General features: G+C 37.2%; 1 protein-coding gene across 4 annotated transcripts in view; it reads left to right on the forward strand.

Annotated features, from left to right (window-relative positions):
• The window catches only part of LOC136252219 (uncharacterized), a 181,781-nt gene that overhangs the window by 155,879 nt on the left and 10,687 nt on the right, over positions 1 to 15,215 (forward strand). For 3 of the 4 annotated variants that reach the window (XM_066044617.1, XM_066044631.1, XM_066044639.1), the window contains 7 exons: positions 4,470 to 4,667; positions 5,624 to 5,839; positions 7,383 to 7,496; positions 7,996 to 8,211; positions 8,629 to 8,740; positions 8,799 to 9,015; positions 9,104 to 9,290. In XM_066044617.1, coding sequence (XP_065900689.1) covers positions 4,470 to 4,667; positions 5,624 to 5,839; positions 7,383 to 7,496; positions 7,996 to 8,211; positions 8,629 to 8,740; positions 8,799 to 9,015; positions 9,104 to 9,290 — 1,260 coding nt within the window. The remainder of the gene's footprint in view (positions 1 to 4,469; positions 4,668 to 5,623; positions 5,840 to 7,382; positions 7,497 to 7,995; positions 8,212 to 8,628; positions 8,741 to 8,798; positions 9,016 to 9,103; positions 9,291 to 15,215) is intronic. The other variant, XM_066044624.1, reaches the window with a different exon arrangement.

The raw sequence follows: 15,215 nt of genomic DNA on the forward strand, positions 1-15,215 counted from the left end.
GCCCAAACAAGCTTTCAGATCGACCCAAAACACTTTCAACAAGTCACTATGGAATTTCTGACTGATGCCTTCAGACAAGTGTAACTCGATAACGGCTAAAGCTATGTGCTTGATTTTTTCACTGTTTGATGTCACTTCGGCCTGAGAGGTGACTTTGTTTTGGAATACCGCAGTACGTACAATGCATTCTCATGGAATTACCAGTGTCCTCTTTTGTGTCCCATTCATCTTTGCTGACAGCGAGAGTGTCGATGTTTTGGTAGCACATGATGGCTTTTGGAAATCGTCTGTATTTTCATAGTGGCTACTTCAATTGCATAGGTGCTTTTCAAACAGTTCCTGACTTGTAATGCTGTGTAATGGGTTGTACATAGTTAACAATGAAGCATAATGGATACTTCACTATTCAGATGATAGTTGATATAACTGGAGCACACAGCACCATTTCTTTCTTTTGATGCGGTATGCATGCTTTCACCAGTCATCAACAGTATATAGAATTTTTAAATAAAATTGCCAAAACTCAAATTTTAGTCTCACTACCTCACTGACCACAATCACAAGGCTATAGGCCGAATAAAGCAGCACACGGCCACCATTTTATACCACAATAACAAACTCACCAGTGAAATGCACTTATTAGGGTTCAGATGAGTGTAGGTCCTCTGTGCCTTGTCTTTTCTTCTATTTTCAGTCAGGTTGCTTGTCTTCTTCTTCATCCAACAAAACCATATCGAGGCACTAATTTTCCATATCAGCACTTTCTTTCAGCAGCATAGTATAGACACCACAGAATTATTTCACAGCTGGATTTCAGAAGCGCTTCAGTACCAGCGCTACTATTGAGATATGGGTCATTCCATGTCAAGTCAATAAGGAATTTAGGCTCACCTCTCGGATTTTGACGAAACGTGGTGTGTTTGTAGTACCTGTGGTGCTTATCACTCATGCAAATATTTAGCTCCATACATTCCATAGTTTCTGATCTATGACCACAAATATTTTTCAATATTTCATAAAAATTTGGTCCATCTCTAGTTATAAAATTGATTGCAATTTTGTTCTATGTAAATATTTTTAAACATAATTTTGACTGATGGAAGACTGTTGATTGACCTTTCCAGTGATCCCTAAATTATGAGATATCAACTTAATTATGGTATAGTACAAAAGCATCAACCCTTTCTAGCAAATCCAAAAATGTTCCTTATTAGACAGGTTGACTATAAATTATAGATCTGACCACCATGAGTCCCTAAACATCATGTAAATGTTGTACCATCTCTTCACAAGTACCTTCTTTATTAAGTTGAATCCCACTGTAGTGGATTTAGCCATATTTAAGTTCCGTATGTGGCTGCATAGATACATACAATAGAACTCCTCAGAAGGGATACCTGGATACCTTGATAACCAGGACACCTGTTTATACACTGTACTCCCACTCTAGCAGTGCACATACATTTGGACCAAGATACTTCTGTAGCTTCTGTAATATGAGCACTTTATTATGGTCCCAACAATGGAGGGGTTTTACCATATACGTACATGAATTAATTGTACCTCAATGTGTGAAATTAATTACTACATTACTTTACATTCACGACCACTTTGAAGATCAAGTCATAAATTCATACACATACTCACATAGGAAGTAAACATGTTGACCACATATTTAACATTTACCTGTACTGATCTTCAAAAACGTGAACAAAAAATACTATGAAAAACCATTAATTTTAGTAATTACAGTACTATAAATCACACATTGAGGTGCAAGCAAGTGTTAATAATATAAAAACTTTTGGTACAAGTAATGCATCTACTATATGTGACCGGATTTCACATAACAAGGCTTCCACACTCACAAAATCAAACTTACGATTTTACCAGAAATGGATTGCTGGTCTAATACACTATCATATTTCACACTGTACTTCCTTCAGCACTGACAAGTCTGGTTTCTGTAGCAGCTTTCTTCCGACCCTGTCAAAGCCACGAGTGTGAGATTGGCACCATTAAATGACCATGGCTGTGTGATAATGGTGTGTAGTGAGCTGGGACTTCACAGAGAGCTCGCCAATAGTGTTCTCAGTCAATTTGGAGTAATTTGAGGGCCATGGAGGGCCATGGAGAGCCAAAACTTGGCCTCTGGATTCCAATCGTCTTCTTACTTCATTTTATACCCGTATATTAAGACCACCATCCACCCCCACCCTCCCACCCTATTACTACCACCTGTGATATTATTACCCGCTCGAAAAAAGCTGCTCAAAACAGGGCAAATTTTGGGTATCAGAAATGTATACACCCACTCAGTGATAGCTAGTGAACAGATGAACAATTGGTGCAAATTTTGTTTGCACAGCTGTAGGAACTGGGAAGTTATTACACAATGATTCCTTAAAATCGCCATATCTCCTAACAAAGCTTTGTGCGTCGAAGCCTTGTTTTGTCAAATTCAGTCACATATACAGTGTAACTCTTCTATTCCCTGGACCATTGATAAAGTGTTCATTTTTGAGAAACCACAGACTTGTCTTGGGTCCAAAATGTACGTACAATTATAAAGTGAGATCATGAGGCTATCAAGGTACCCAGATATCCTTTTTAAGGAGGTCTGTTGTACCTATGCAGCCATGTACGTAACTTGAATAGTGTAGAGTGGGGATATGTATGTTAGTGTATAACAACGAGATTTTACTTAATAAATAAGGTATAACTGAAGAGACGATACAACATTAATGTGTTTATGGATGCATAATGATCTCATTTATAGTCAACCTGTCTAATAAGGACCATTTTTGGATTTGCTAGAAAAGATTGATGCTTTGGTGCTATACATTAAGATCCAATTAAAGTATAAATTAGCTGCAGCTTATAGATGGTCTTTCAATACAGGTGGTCATTAATACAGGTTTCAATGTACCTAGACACCTTCACTCTGTAAGACAAACTTGGCATGGCCTTGTTGTGAGTGGTCATTGGAGGTGTACACTCCAATACAGCAATAATAGCCTGCAAATTCCTCCACATACCACAACATAATTCAATATATCTCTAGAGCCCATTGTGGTCCCACCACAAAAATTTTATCAAACATAGACTATGACCCAATCATTATTCACAAAAGAATTTGAAAATTTTCAAGCAGCATTTTTCAAAATATAGAGGATTAAAGTTTTCAATGAAGTAATTTTGAACCATAATTAAGTAGATATCCCATAATTTAGGGATCACTGGAAAGGTCAATCAACAGTCTTCCATCAGTGATAATTGTGTTTAAAAATATTTACACAGTACAAAGTTGCAGTTGATTTTGTAACCAGAGATGGACCAAATTTTCATGAAATATTCAAAATATTTGTGGTCATAAATCAGAAACTATGGAATGTATGGAGCTAAAAATTTGCATGAGTGATAAGCACCACAGGTACTATAAACACACCAAGTTTCGTCAAAATCCGAGAAGTGACCCTAAATTCCTTGTTGATTTGACATGGAATGACCCATATACTAGCTAGATATCTGCAATTCCATGATTGTAATCCTCTTTGTGATAGGTTCATGACCACGCCCATCAATTAAAGATCTAGGTTGACTGATATATAGCGACAGAGTATGGCGATCACACCTCTTAACAATCTAGCTAGTAAATATTAAACAAGATGACCTCACCCCTTATTGGTCTAGCTAGTTGCACACCACTTGGCTGAGTCAAGATATACTCTAATACAACATTCATGTACGATATTTTAATAGAACAGTCACAAATTACACTATAGCACAGCAAAAAACTTAACAAACTAGTATTTTTTTTTAAAATGTCAATTTAAAATATGAAGTAAAAAAGGTTGTGAAACAAGAGATGAATGAGGTATTACAAGATAGCTCAGTGGGAAAGTCCCTACTTGGTAGGCACATTTGCTATAACAATTATTTTTCTTGATACCAAATTAGGGACTTACCCACTGAGCTATGCTGGAATACCATCATTCATCTCTTGTTTCACTACCCTTTATTGCATAGATCCCTACTTCATTTTTAAATTAACAATTTTTAAAAATACTATATAGTATTAAGTCAACAAACAAATACACAAAATAAAAATGGAATTTACAACTAGAGTAGGGAACATAGCACATCGATAAAAAGTACTGAATCAAGCTGGAGTAGTGCATGATATTAAATCACAGTAAAACAATAAGAAGTGGTTTTTTACTGTAATTTAATATCATGCACTACTCCAGCTTGTTTCAGTACTTTTATCAATGTACTGTGGTCCCTACTCTATTTGAAAATTTCTACATTTTGTGTGCTTGTACTGTAATTGTATGCTTGATGTAATAACCACATACACTGTATTTGATTGACTCCCTATTTATCAGGGGATAATAGCATTAACAGGCCACTAGGATTTTTAGAAGCAGCATAACATCAAATTGTTGTTATTTTGTTTTTAATTTTAGAACCACTACTACTTTATGAATGCACAACAGATATGGGTTCATCAGGATCGCCAGTTCTGAAGGAAGTGGATGGGGACCTTAAGATTGTGGCACTACATCGTGGTGGCGAATACAAACAATGGAACAGTGACCGGTACAATTGTGGAACACTTATACAGGAAATAGTGAATCATCTTAATGGTAAACTGCGTTTAAGATGTAAGCCAGTAATATGTTATAGCATTGATAATTATTTCATTCAATAACTACATGTTAACTTTGATTTTATATATTGACTGAATTAACATGTTAGTATGTGGACAGCTGAACCAGGCCTTTATATCAGACTGCTTGTTAGCAAGCAATGAGTGTACAAACTTCTTGTATTGCAGGGCTGTAGCCAGACTTTTTATCTGGGTAGGTTCTTTTAGTGGACCTTTTGGTGTGCACACCCAGAATGCAAATCATGCTGAAGCTAAGGGGGTCTGGGGGCATGCCCCCCCAGGAAATGTTTTGAAATTATATACTAAAAGGTTGAATTTAGTGGCATTTCAGTCAATAAAAATAAAAAATTTTATAGTAAGCTGTAGACCAGCTGTATGGATGATATCTAGAAAAATATCTCCATTGCTGCTGTAATTATACCATCTCCACATGCATGTGTCTAAATATAATATATTGCAATGTCACAGTGAATAAGAATGGGAAAGATTGAGCACTCTGCCATGATCAACAGGGGCAGTTGAACAGAACAAAGGGTATCTTAAACAATGAAATTTATACATTAATTACATGGAGCTGAAGCATGAATGCTATTCGTGGGCTCTGCATGGAGGGGCTTGTTCACTAAAATCTTATATTTTAATGAAAGCTCGGTTTAGACAATCTACATGCAAAGTAAGTAGCTTTTAAAGAAAATGTAACTGTGACTGTTCTATTAGAGTGATTGTTCTATTAGAGTGGTTGACTGCTCTATTAGAGTATCTCGATCTTGCATTGCATTTAATACAAGCACTGAATGAGTTACTTGGAGCACTTAACTTAGCTTCTTATTAGTGGTATCTAGTAAACTGTAGCTAACTGTTGTGTTATTCTATTACAATGGTTAATTCATGTTGTTTGATTATATCATTCACACTTTTATGACTTGTGTAATGTGATTTGTGTAATGGTAGTTCCTCAACGTCCAATGACCAGTCACCATGGAATGTCATCACAATATACACAACCAACTCTGAGGACACCACAAGATGGCATTCCCCAGCAACCATCATCTGCATTTGGAAGAGAGCCTCATCTTATTTACCAACCATCATCTACAATAGGAGGAGGAATGGGTCGAGTTTATGATGAAAATGTGCTTGAATCAAATGTGAGCAGTGTATCACAAGGTGAGTATTACATACAGTAACCCTCTAACTGTATATGGTGGATTACTGTAATTAACTAGCGTGGTCAGTGAAACTTTGGCTTTACTACAATTTTATGCATTGATACTGCTGTGTGTACACCCTGAAGCCCTTAACATTTTTACCAGAAAACCTTATGGATAGAGGGTTAATACCACTATATTGTGTGGTTTCAACTTACTGTCCTTGCAAGATTTTGTACAACAGATATACACCTATGATCATTCTCAGGGTACTATATGCTGCATGTAATAACACCAAAATGCATCCCAAAGTCAAACCACTTTCAATTGTTTAAAATATATGTATGACAAAAAGAACCTAAAATTGTGACCAGATTTTACAAACCGATCCAAGTCGCACATCAGGCAAAATCAAACTAACACCACCAGTGGATAGCTACACTATCTATTATGATTATTATTATTATTAGCACTTTACAGTGACCAGCACTGAAGGTCTGACAGCAACATGTGCTGCAGCCTTAGGATTACCTAACCTAATTTCAGAGACTTAGACCTAATGACTTGACTTACTGGAAAGGTGTAACAGAAAAGGGACCAAAGTAAGGAAAAAATCCCTCCAACCCCAGGATTCGAACTGCAGATCACCCAATGCCTAGTCGGGGCCACACTCAGTCTTCCTCCAGGAGGGATAGATTTTCTTCCTTAAACCTAAAGTATTTATTATTAGCACTTTACAGTGACCAGCACTGAAGATCTAACAGCAACATGTGCTGCAGCCTTAGGGTTACCAGCACATGTTGCTATCGTACTACTAGTTTTGACCCTCAGTACTACTCAAACTACATGAGGCTGGTTTTAACAGACGTCTTTTCTGGGTGGTGTGGAGTGCTCAAATGGCAGTTTTAGGCCTTGTGAAGGACCTGGTTTGGCAAGAATCATTGGTTTACTGGTGGACAGCCTTGTAATGTTGGCCAGATATGTTCCCTGTTGATTTTGCTACATATCAGCCACTAAGGAGCCAGCACAGCCCTGTAATCTCGTGTCTGGACTCCAATCGTGATCTGCCTCCATTTTGAGGTCTATCTCTTGCCCTCCCCGCCACCCCCACCCCTTTGTGAGCACTCATGATACTACTTCGCTCGTCCAACTGCTCAGATTTTCTATCTTATTTGGTGGGAAACTCTACAAGCAGCTACAAGTACTGGAAGTGGCCTGAAAGGTAACAGATTGGTGCATCTTTTATGTAAATTTCATACGCGTGCTTGCTATCTGTAAAACGTATTGCGTTTCCAATCCATTATGTAACCGTAAAACGTATTGCGTTTCCTACCATTATGTATTCTAGTATCTATGGTTTTACTTATACAATTATTCCTAATTGTACAGTAGATACAATTTTTACAATGTGTAGTTTAACAAACATATTATACGGTACACATGTATATCACCTATACCACTGAGTACTATAGCTCAACTATTCTGCTTTTACACTGTGGGGATAAGATCCCCTAATATAATCTGTAATAGCGTGATGGTCATGTGTGTGCTTATGTACGTAGATTATAGGACTGCAATGTTTAATGCAAGACCTCCCAGTCTTGACCCATCTCCTAACTATCATGACTTTGGACATGGAGCACCATTTCATCGGCACACCACATCCCTTCATCAAAGTATGCCTTCTACAACACATGTGTATGTCATATCACTAGTACATAGTTGCTTTATTTGGTTATCTGTGTACAAACAGCTGTGTGATAGTCTTTTTTAATGTACATAATAAGCAATCTTGTGATAGAAATTGGTTTTGTTATAAATACTACATAATTATAGTATTATGATTTGGAGGAAAGTATTAGGATGTTTCCTTGTGTTGCTATGATGAACTCATTGCCTGGATAAGCATTTCTTGTACTAGTGACTGCTCTAATAAAGTAGTCAATTTAAAGGTTTCGGCAAACTATGGATACTACATGTATTTACATATATAGGTATGCATGCAGTCTCTGTTTGTACATTAAACTGGAGACATTGTACTGGACTAAATTTGCTAAAAAATTATTTCCCATCAACGAACATATTGTGTTATTCTATTACAATGGTTAATTCATGTTGTTTGATTATATCATTCACACTTTTATGAATTGTGTAATGTGATTTGTGTAATGGTAGTTCCTCAACGTCCAATGACCATTCACCATGGAATGTCATCACAATATACACAACCAACTCTGAGGACACCACAGGATGGCATTCTCCAGCAACCATCATCTGCATTTGGAGGAGAGCCTCATCCTATTTACCAACCATCATCTACAATAGGAGGAGGAATGGGTCGAGTTTATGATGAAAATGTGCTTGAATCAAATGTGAGCAGTGTAGCAAAAGGTGAGTATTGCATACAGTAACCCTCTAACTGTATATGGTGGATTAATGTAATTAACTAGCATGCTCAGTGAAACTTTGGCTTTACTACAATTTTATGCATTGATACTGCTGTGTGTACACCCTGAAGCCCTTAATGTTTTTACCAGAAAATCTGATGGATAGAGGGTTAATGCCACTATATTGTGTGGTTTCAACTTACTGTCATTGTAAAATTTTGTATAACAGATATACACCTATGATGATTCTATATACTGCATGTATGTAGTTACACATTGCTCAACCTCGAAATATTTGCCCCTCGAAATATTTAGGCTATACAGTAATTGAAACAAATACTGTAGATATTTTAGTTGTACATTTTTGTGAAATTTGGACCAATGTGCAATTCAGTGGTCAATGGTGCTGTTTGTCATGTAGAGCCAGCTGATAATCGACCACAATTTGCTCTTCCAATTGACCGTGGAAAAGGAGCAGTTAGTGATGCTGAGTTCACTGACATTAAAAAAACTGTGTGCCATATCCATGCTCCGTAAGTGAACTATCGGTGAATATAATAATACAACATAGTTTACGTGCATTTATCCCAGACAAATGGTGGCTACCGGGTTTATTGCCTATGTGAGGAACAAGGAAGGGTTCAACATGGCATTGGTAACCAATAACCATGTCATTAAGACAGCTGAAGATGCTATGACCAGTCAAATAGCCTTCGAAAATGTATCTCCTGACCGCAAAGTCACCCTCAAAGGATTTCAGATATTTCTCAAAGAAAAGGTTGCATTCCGGTGCAGTCATGAAACTGAGGTGCTGTGTGTGTGCATGTGTGTGTGCATGTGTGTGTATCCGTATACCTGTATACGTACTGTATATAAACAGTTGTATCATTGTATAGTTGGACTACACAATTATTGAAATTGACGAGACTAAAATGAAGGATCCTGAGACTGGAAAACCACTTGACATTGAGCCAATACACTTTATGTACCCAGCTGACATCAGAACTAATGATCAGATATATGTTATACAACATCCTTGTGGTGGTAAACTGACATTTACACCATCACAGTGCACTGTAATAGGTTAGTGTGTGATGCAGTGTATGTGTACAGAAAAGTGTGGAAGGTCCAATAGTGTAGGTAGTACATCTCTTAGTAGCTACTGGGGTAATGGTAATAGTTCTAACAAGTTAATGCTACTTCTAAAAGCCAGGCGCCAATTCTAGAGGTAATTAAGTTTATATTAATGATTTAGCTAGATTGGTTTGCAATTTTATAATTCATGAATTGTTTTGTAATTAGGTTGCTATAGACTGCCATGTTCTCTCAAGCAAATCCTTTAGAGAATGTCCCTTCATTTTTGTTCATGTAAATATGGGACATACTCCCTATCACCTGGAAGGAATTTGTTATTCATGGTAGCCTATGGGATCAGGTATACAATTTTTACACTCATATAGCCCATTGTGAAAAACTATTCATAATGTCTTCAGAAATCCACTTTACCCATATTTAAAGCTGGCACACTTCAAAGCGAAAGCTTACTTACCTGGGTGGCTCTGTACAACCCTCATTTTTCACATGCTTTTAGCAATAGCTTGCCTGCGTAGAAGCGGAAAGACAGACAAATACACAAACAAACATACAGACGCATATATTTTTCAGAAATTTCAAGAAACCCACAACCAGCCTTTGCTATGGGTGCATGCCAGCTTTTAAAATGATATGTAGTACATGCTGTAGCAGCATTAGCTTGAGGGATGCAATGTGCAAAATTACATAATGATTTTAAAACCAGACGTGGTTGTATGCATGCATCTGATTTCCTGACATTATTTCTGTTAAAAAAACCAGCTAGCATGTGAGAAACTAAGGAAATGAAGCCTGTATTAAATGTCTGCACAGGTAAGTTTTGTTCTGAGGTGGGTTCTTTTTGCTGGTTTGAAATATGGTGCAGGCCGTGTACGTATGTAGGCTACCAGAAATAATGTATCCTTTTGTACCGTATAGTAAAAGATGTTGATGGTAAGAAACTTTGGCGAATTTGGCGAATAACATCACAATCGCCAAAGTTTTATCCACCTATAATTTTTAGCAATCACATGAGCAGTGTAGCCATGTTGAAAGGATGGATATTGAAGTATTGTGACAGGTATCGTGGGTATTTCCAAGTGCTCCCTTCGATTGTTGGGGGAGGTTCATTGTCCCACAAGAGTTCATGAAAATCCATTCATTGCTCTCGACACCACAAGAACCAGTGAACGATGCTTATACTCGTACGGTAACGGTGCAAGCAATTAAAAGACTTTATAATTAAGGAGTGTGGCAGCCATTTCCATTGTGAGTCATCATCCCTCAATGCGAGGGATAAAGATTCGCAATCAAAACAGCTGCCACTCCCCTTAATTGGTGAGTTGTTTAATCACTCGCTTGTAGTGATGTAATTGAGCAGTACAGTACGTGGTAGCTTAAAAAAGTTCACATGGAGCCCCATTTGACAAAGCTTTTTTTTTGTTAATTTGTAATAGTGGGTTTTCACCAAACTTTTTTATTGCCAAAGTTTTTTACTATACGGTATTAGAAGGCAACATGTCCCCTTCGTATGCATATGAAATAAACAGCATAAGAAACATGACAGACAAACTATGATCAGTTGAGAAGACACTTCTATGCATAGTTTAAAGTGGTTTGGTTGACTTATGCTTCCTTTAGCAGTGCATAGCACCTTAATTATATTGTTTAATTACAATGATCAAATAATTTGCATGTGTTATCATACAGTACTAGTATAGTAGGGACCACAAAGGTGTAGGTGTGGTCCACAATAAAACATCATCCAAAAACCAACCTCAATTTTTCCTGACGAAGATGAGGCAGTATTGGTTAGGTTAAACTAAGCCCAAACAAGCTTTCAGATTGACGCGAAACACATTCAACAAGTTGCTTCGGAATTTTTGAAAATAGTATTAAATCGAATTTTCTACTGACTGACTGACTGATGCCTTCAGACAAGTGTAACTCAATAACAGCTAAGGCTATGGGCTTGATTTTTTCACTGTTTGATGTCACTTCGGCCTGAGAGGTGCCTTTTGACATACCGCAGTACGTACAATGCATTCTCATGGGCTTACCAGTGTCCGCTTTTGTGTCCCATTCATCTTTGCTGACAGCGATAGTGTCGATTTTTCTGTAGCACATGATGGCTTTTGGAAATCGTCTGTATTTTCATAGTGGCTACTTCAATTGCAGAGGTGTTTTTTGAACAGTTCTTGACTCGTAATGCTGTGTAATGGATTGAACATAGCTAACAATGAAGCATAATGGATACTTCACTTTTCAGATGATAGTTGATATAACTGGAGCACACAGCACCATTCCTTCGGTATGCGTGGGTTCACCAGTCATCAAACAGTATAAGTAGGGATCGTCAAAAAAAAATTGCACAGGGTCCAAAATTCCACCTTTAAAAGTTACCCTAGAGACATTTTACCAATGAAAATCACCTTTATGGAATAGTACTTGTCCACACTTACAGGTGGCCGGATATAGAATTTTTAGATAAAAGTTGAGATAAAATTGCCAAAACTTGAATTTTAGTCTCACTGCCTGCCTCACTGACCACAGTCACATGGCTATAGGCCAAATGAAGCAGCGCACGGCCACCATTTTACACCACAATAACAAACTCAACAGTGAAATGCACCTTTTAGGGTTCCGACAGGTGTAGGTCCTCTGTGCCTTGTCTTTTCTTTTATCTTCAGTCAGTTTGTTTGTCTTCTTCATCCAACAAAACCATATCAAAGCACTAATTTTCCATACCAACACTTTTTTTCAGCAGCATAATATAAACACCACAGAATTATTTCAGAACTGGATTTCAGAAGTGCTTCAGTCTCAGCAGTACTATTGAGACATACTAGCCAGATATCTGCAACTCCACGATTGCAATCTTCTTTGTGATAGGTTCAAGACCACGCCCATCAATTAAAGATCTAGGTGGACTAATATATAGCGATAGAGTATGGCGACCACACGTCTTAACAATCTAGCTAGTAAACAGTAAACAAGATGACCTCACCCCTTATTGGTCTAGCTAGTTGCACACCTCTTGGCTGAGTAAAGATACACTCTAATACAACAGTCATGCATGATATTCTAATAGAACAGTCACAAATTACATTGTAGCAAGCTGTACTATAGCAAAAAACTAAACAAACTAGTAATTTTTAAAAATTGTCAATTTAAAATCTGAGGTAAAAAAGTTGTGAAACAAGAGATGAATGATGGTATTACAACATAGCTCAGTGGGAAAGTCCCTACTTTGCCATGCATATTAGCTATAATAATTATTTTGCTCGATGCCAAATTAGGTACTTTCCCACTGAGCTATACTGTAATACCATCATTCATCTCTTGCTTCACTTCTTTTTATTGCATAGATCCCTACTTCATTTTTAAATTAACTTTTTTTTAATACTATAGTATAGTATTTACAAAAAGAAGGTTAACAAATAAGTACACAAAAAAATGGAATTTTCAACTAGAGTAGGGACCATAGCACATCGATAAAAAGCACTGGAGTAGTGCATGATATTAAATCACAGTAAAACAATAAGAAGTGGTTTTTTTAATGTGATTTAATATCGTGTACTACTCCAACTTGTTTCAGTACTTTTTATCAATGTGCTATGATCCCTACTCTAGTTGAAATTTCCAATTTTTTGTGTACTTGTACTGTAATTGTATGCTAGATGTAATAACTACATACACTGTATTTGATTGACTCCCTATTTATCAGGGGATAATAGCATTAACAGGCCATAGTAAAACATGTTGATGGTAAGAAACTTTGACGAATTTGGCGAATAGCATCAAAATCGCCAAAGTTTTATCCACCTATGATTTTTAGCAATCACATGAGCAGAGTAGCCATGTTGAAAGTATGGGTATCAAAGTATTGTGAAAGGTATCATGGATATTTCCAAGTGTTCCCTTCGATTGTTGGGGAGGTTCATTGTCCCACAAGAGTTCATGAAAACCCAAACATTGCTCTCGACACCACAAGTACCAGTGAACGATGCTTATACTTGTACGGTAACTATGACTCGAATGCAATAAAAGTATAAGCAATTAAAAGACTTGCTAATTAAGGGGTGTGGCAGCCATTTCCATTGTGAATCGTCATCCCTCAATGCGAGGGATAAAGATTTGCAGTCAAAACAGCTGCCATGCCCCTTAATTAGCAAGTTGTTTAATCACTCACTTGTAGTGGTGTATTTGAGCAGTACAGTACATGGTAGCTAAAAAAATTTCATATGGAGCCCCATTCACCAAAGTTTTGTCAATTTTGTAATAGTGGGTTTTCGCCAAACTTTTTACTGCCAAAATTTTTTACTATACGGTATTAGAAGGCAACATATCCCCTTCGCATGCATATGAAATAAACAGCATAAGAAACATGACAGACAAACTATGAACAGTTGAGAGGACACTTCTATGCATAATTTAAAGTGGTTTGTTTGACTTCTGCTTCCTTTAGCTGTGCATAGCACCTTAATTATAATTGGTGAATGATTAATTACAATGATCAAATAATTTGCATGTGTTATCATACAGTACTAGTGTAGTAGGGACCACAAAGGTGTAGGTGTGGGCCACAAAAAAATCATCCAAAAACCAGCCTCGATTTTCCCTGACAACGATGAGGCAGTATTGGTTAGGTTAAACTAAGCCCAAACAAGCTTTCAGATTGACCCAAAACACTTTCAACAAGTCTCTATGGAATTTCTGACTGATGCCTTCAGACAAGTGTAACTCGATAACGGCTAAAGCTATGTGCTTGATTTTTTTGCACTGTATGATGTCACTTCGGCCTGAGAGGTGCCTTTTTTTGGGAATACCGCAGTATGTACAATGCATTCTCATGGAATTACCAGTGTCCTCTTTTGTGTCCCATTCATCTTTGCTAACAGCGAGAGTGTCGATGTTTTGGTAGCACATGATGGCTTTTGGAAATCGTCTGTATTTTCATAGTGGCTACTTCAATTGCAGAGGTGCTTTTCAAACAGTTCCTGACTTGTAATGCTGTGTAATGGGTTGTACATAGTTAAAAATGAAGCATAATGGATACTTCACTTTTCAGATGATAGTTTATATAACTGGAGCACACAGCACCATTTCTTTCTTTTGATGCAGTATGCATGCTTTCACCAGTCATCAACAGTATATAGAATTTTAAAATAAAATTGCCAAAACTCTAATTTTAGTCTCACTGCCTCACTGACCACAATCACAAGGCTATAGGCCGAATAAAGCAGCGCACGGCCACCATTTTATACCACAATAACAAACTCACCAGTGAAATGCACCTATTAGGGTTCCGATGAGTGTAGGTCCTCTGTGCCTTGTCTTTTCTTCTATTTTCAGTCAGGTTGCTTGTCTTCTTCTTCATCCAATAAAACCATATCGAGGCACTAATTTTCCATATCAGCACTTTCTTTCAGCAGTATAGTATAGACACCACAGAATTATTTCACAGCTGGATTTCAGAAGCGCTTCAGTACCAGCGCTACTATTGAGATATACTAGCTAGATATCTGCAATTCCATGATTGTAATCCTCTTTGTGATAGTTTCATGACCACGCCCATCAATTAAACATCTAGGTTGACTGATATATAGCGACAGAGTATGGCGATCACACCTCTTAACAATCTAGCTAGTAAATATTAAACAAGATGACCTCACCCCTTATTGGTCTAGCTAGTTGCACACCACTTGGCTGCGTCAAGATATACTCTAATACAACATTCATCTACGAAATTTTAATAGAACAGTCTCAAATTACACTATAGCAAGCTGTACTACAGCAAAAAACTTAACAAACTAGTATTTTGTTTTAAATTGTCAATTTAAAATATGAAGTAAAAAAAGGTTGTGAAACAAGAGATGAATGAGGTATTACAAGATAGCTCAGTGGGCAAGTCCCTACTTTGGTAGGCACATTTGC

Source organism: Dysidea avara, chromosome 1, assembly GCF_963678975.1.
Source record: "Dysidea avara chromosome 1, odDysAvar1.4, whole genome shotgun sequence".
NCBI classification, from domain to species: Eukaryota; Metazoa; Porifera; class Demospongiae; order Dictyoceratida; family Dysideidae; genus Dysidea; species Dysidea avara.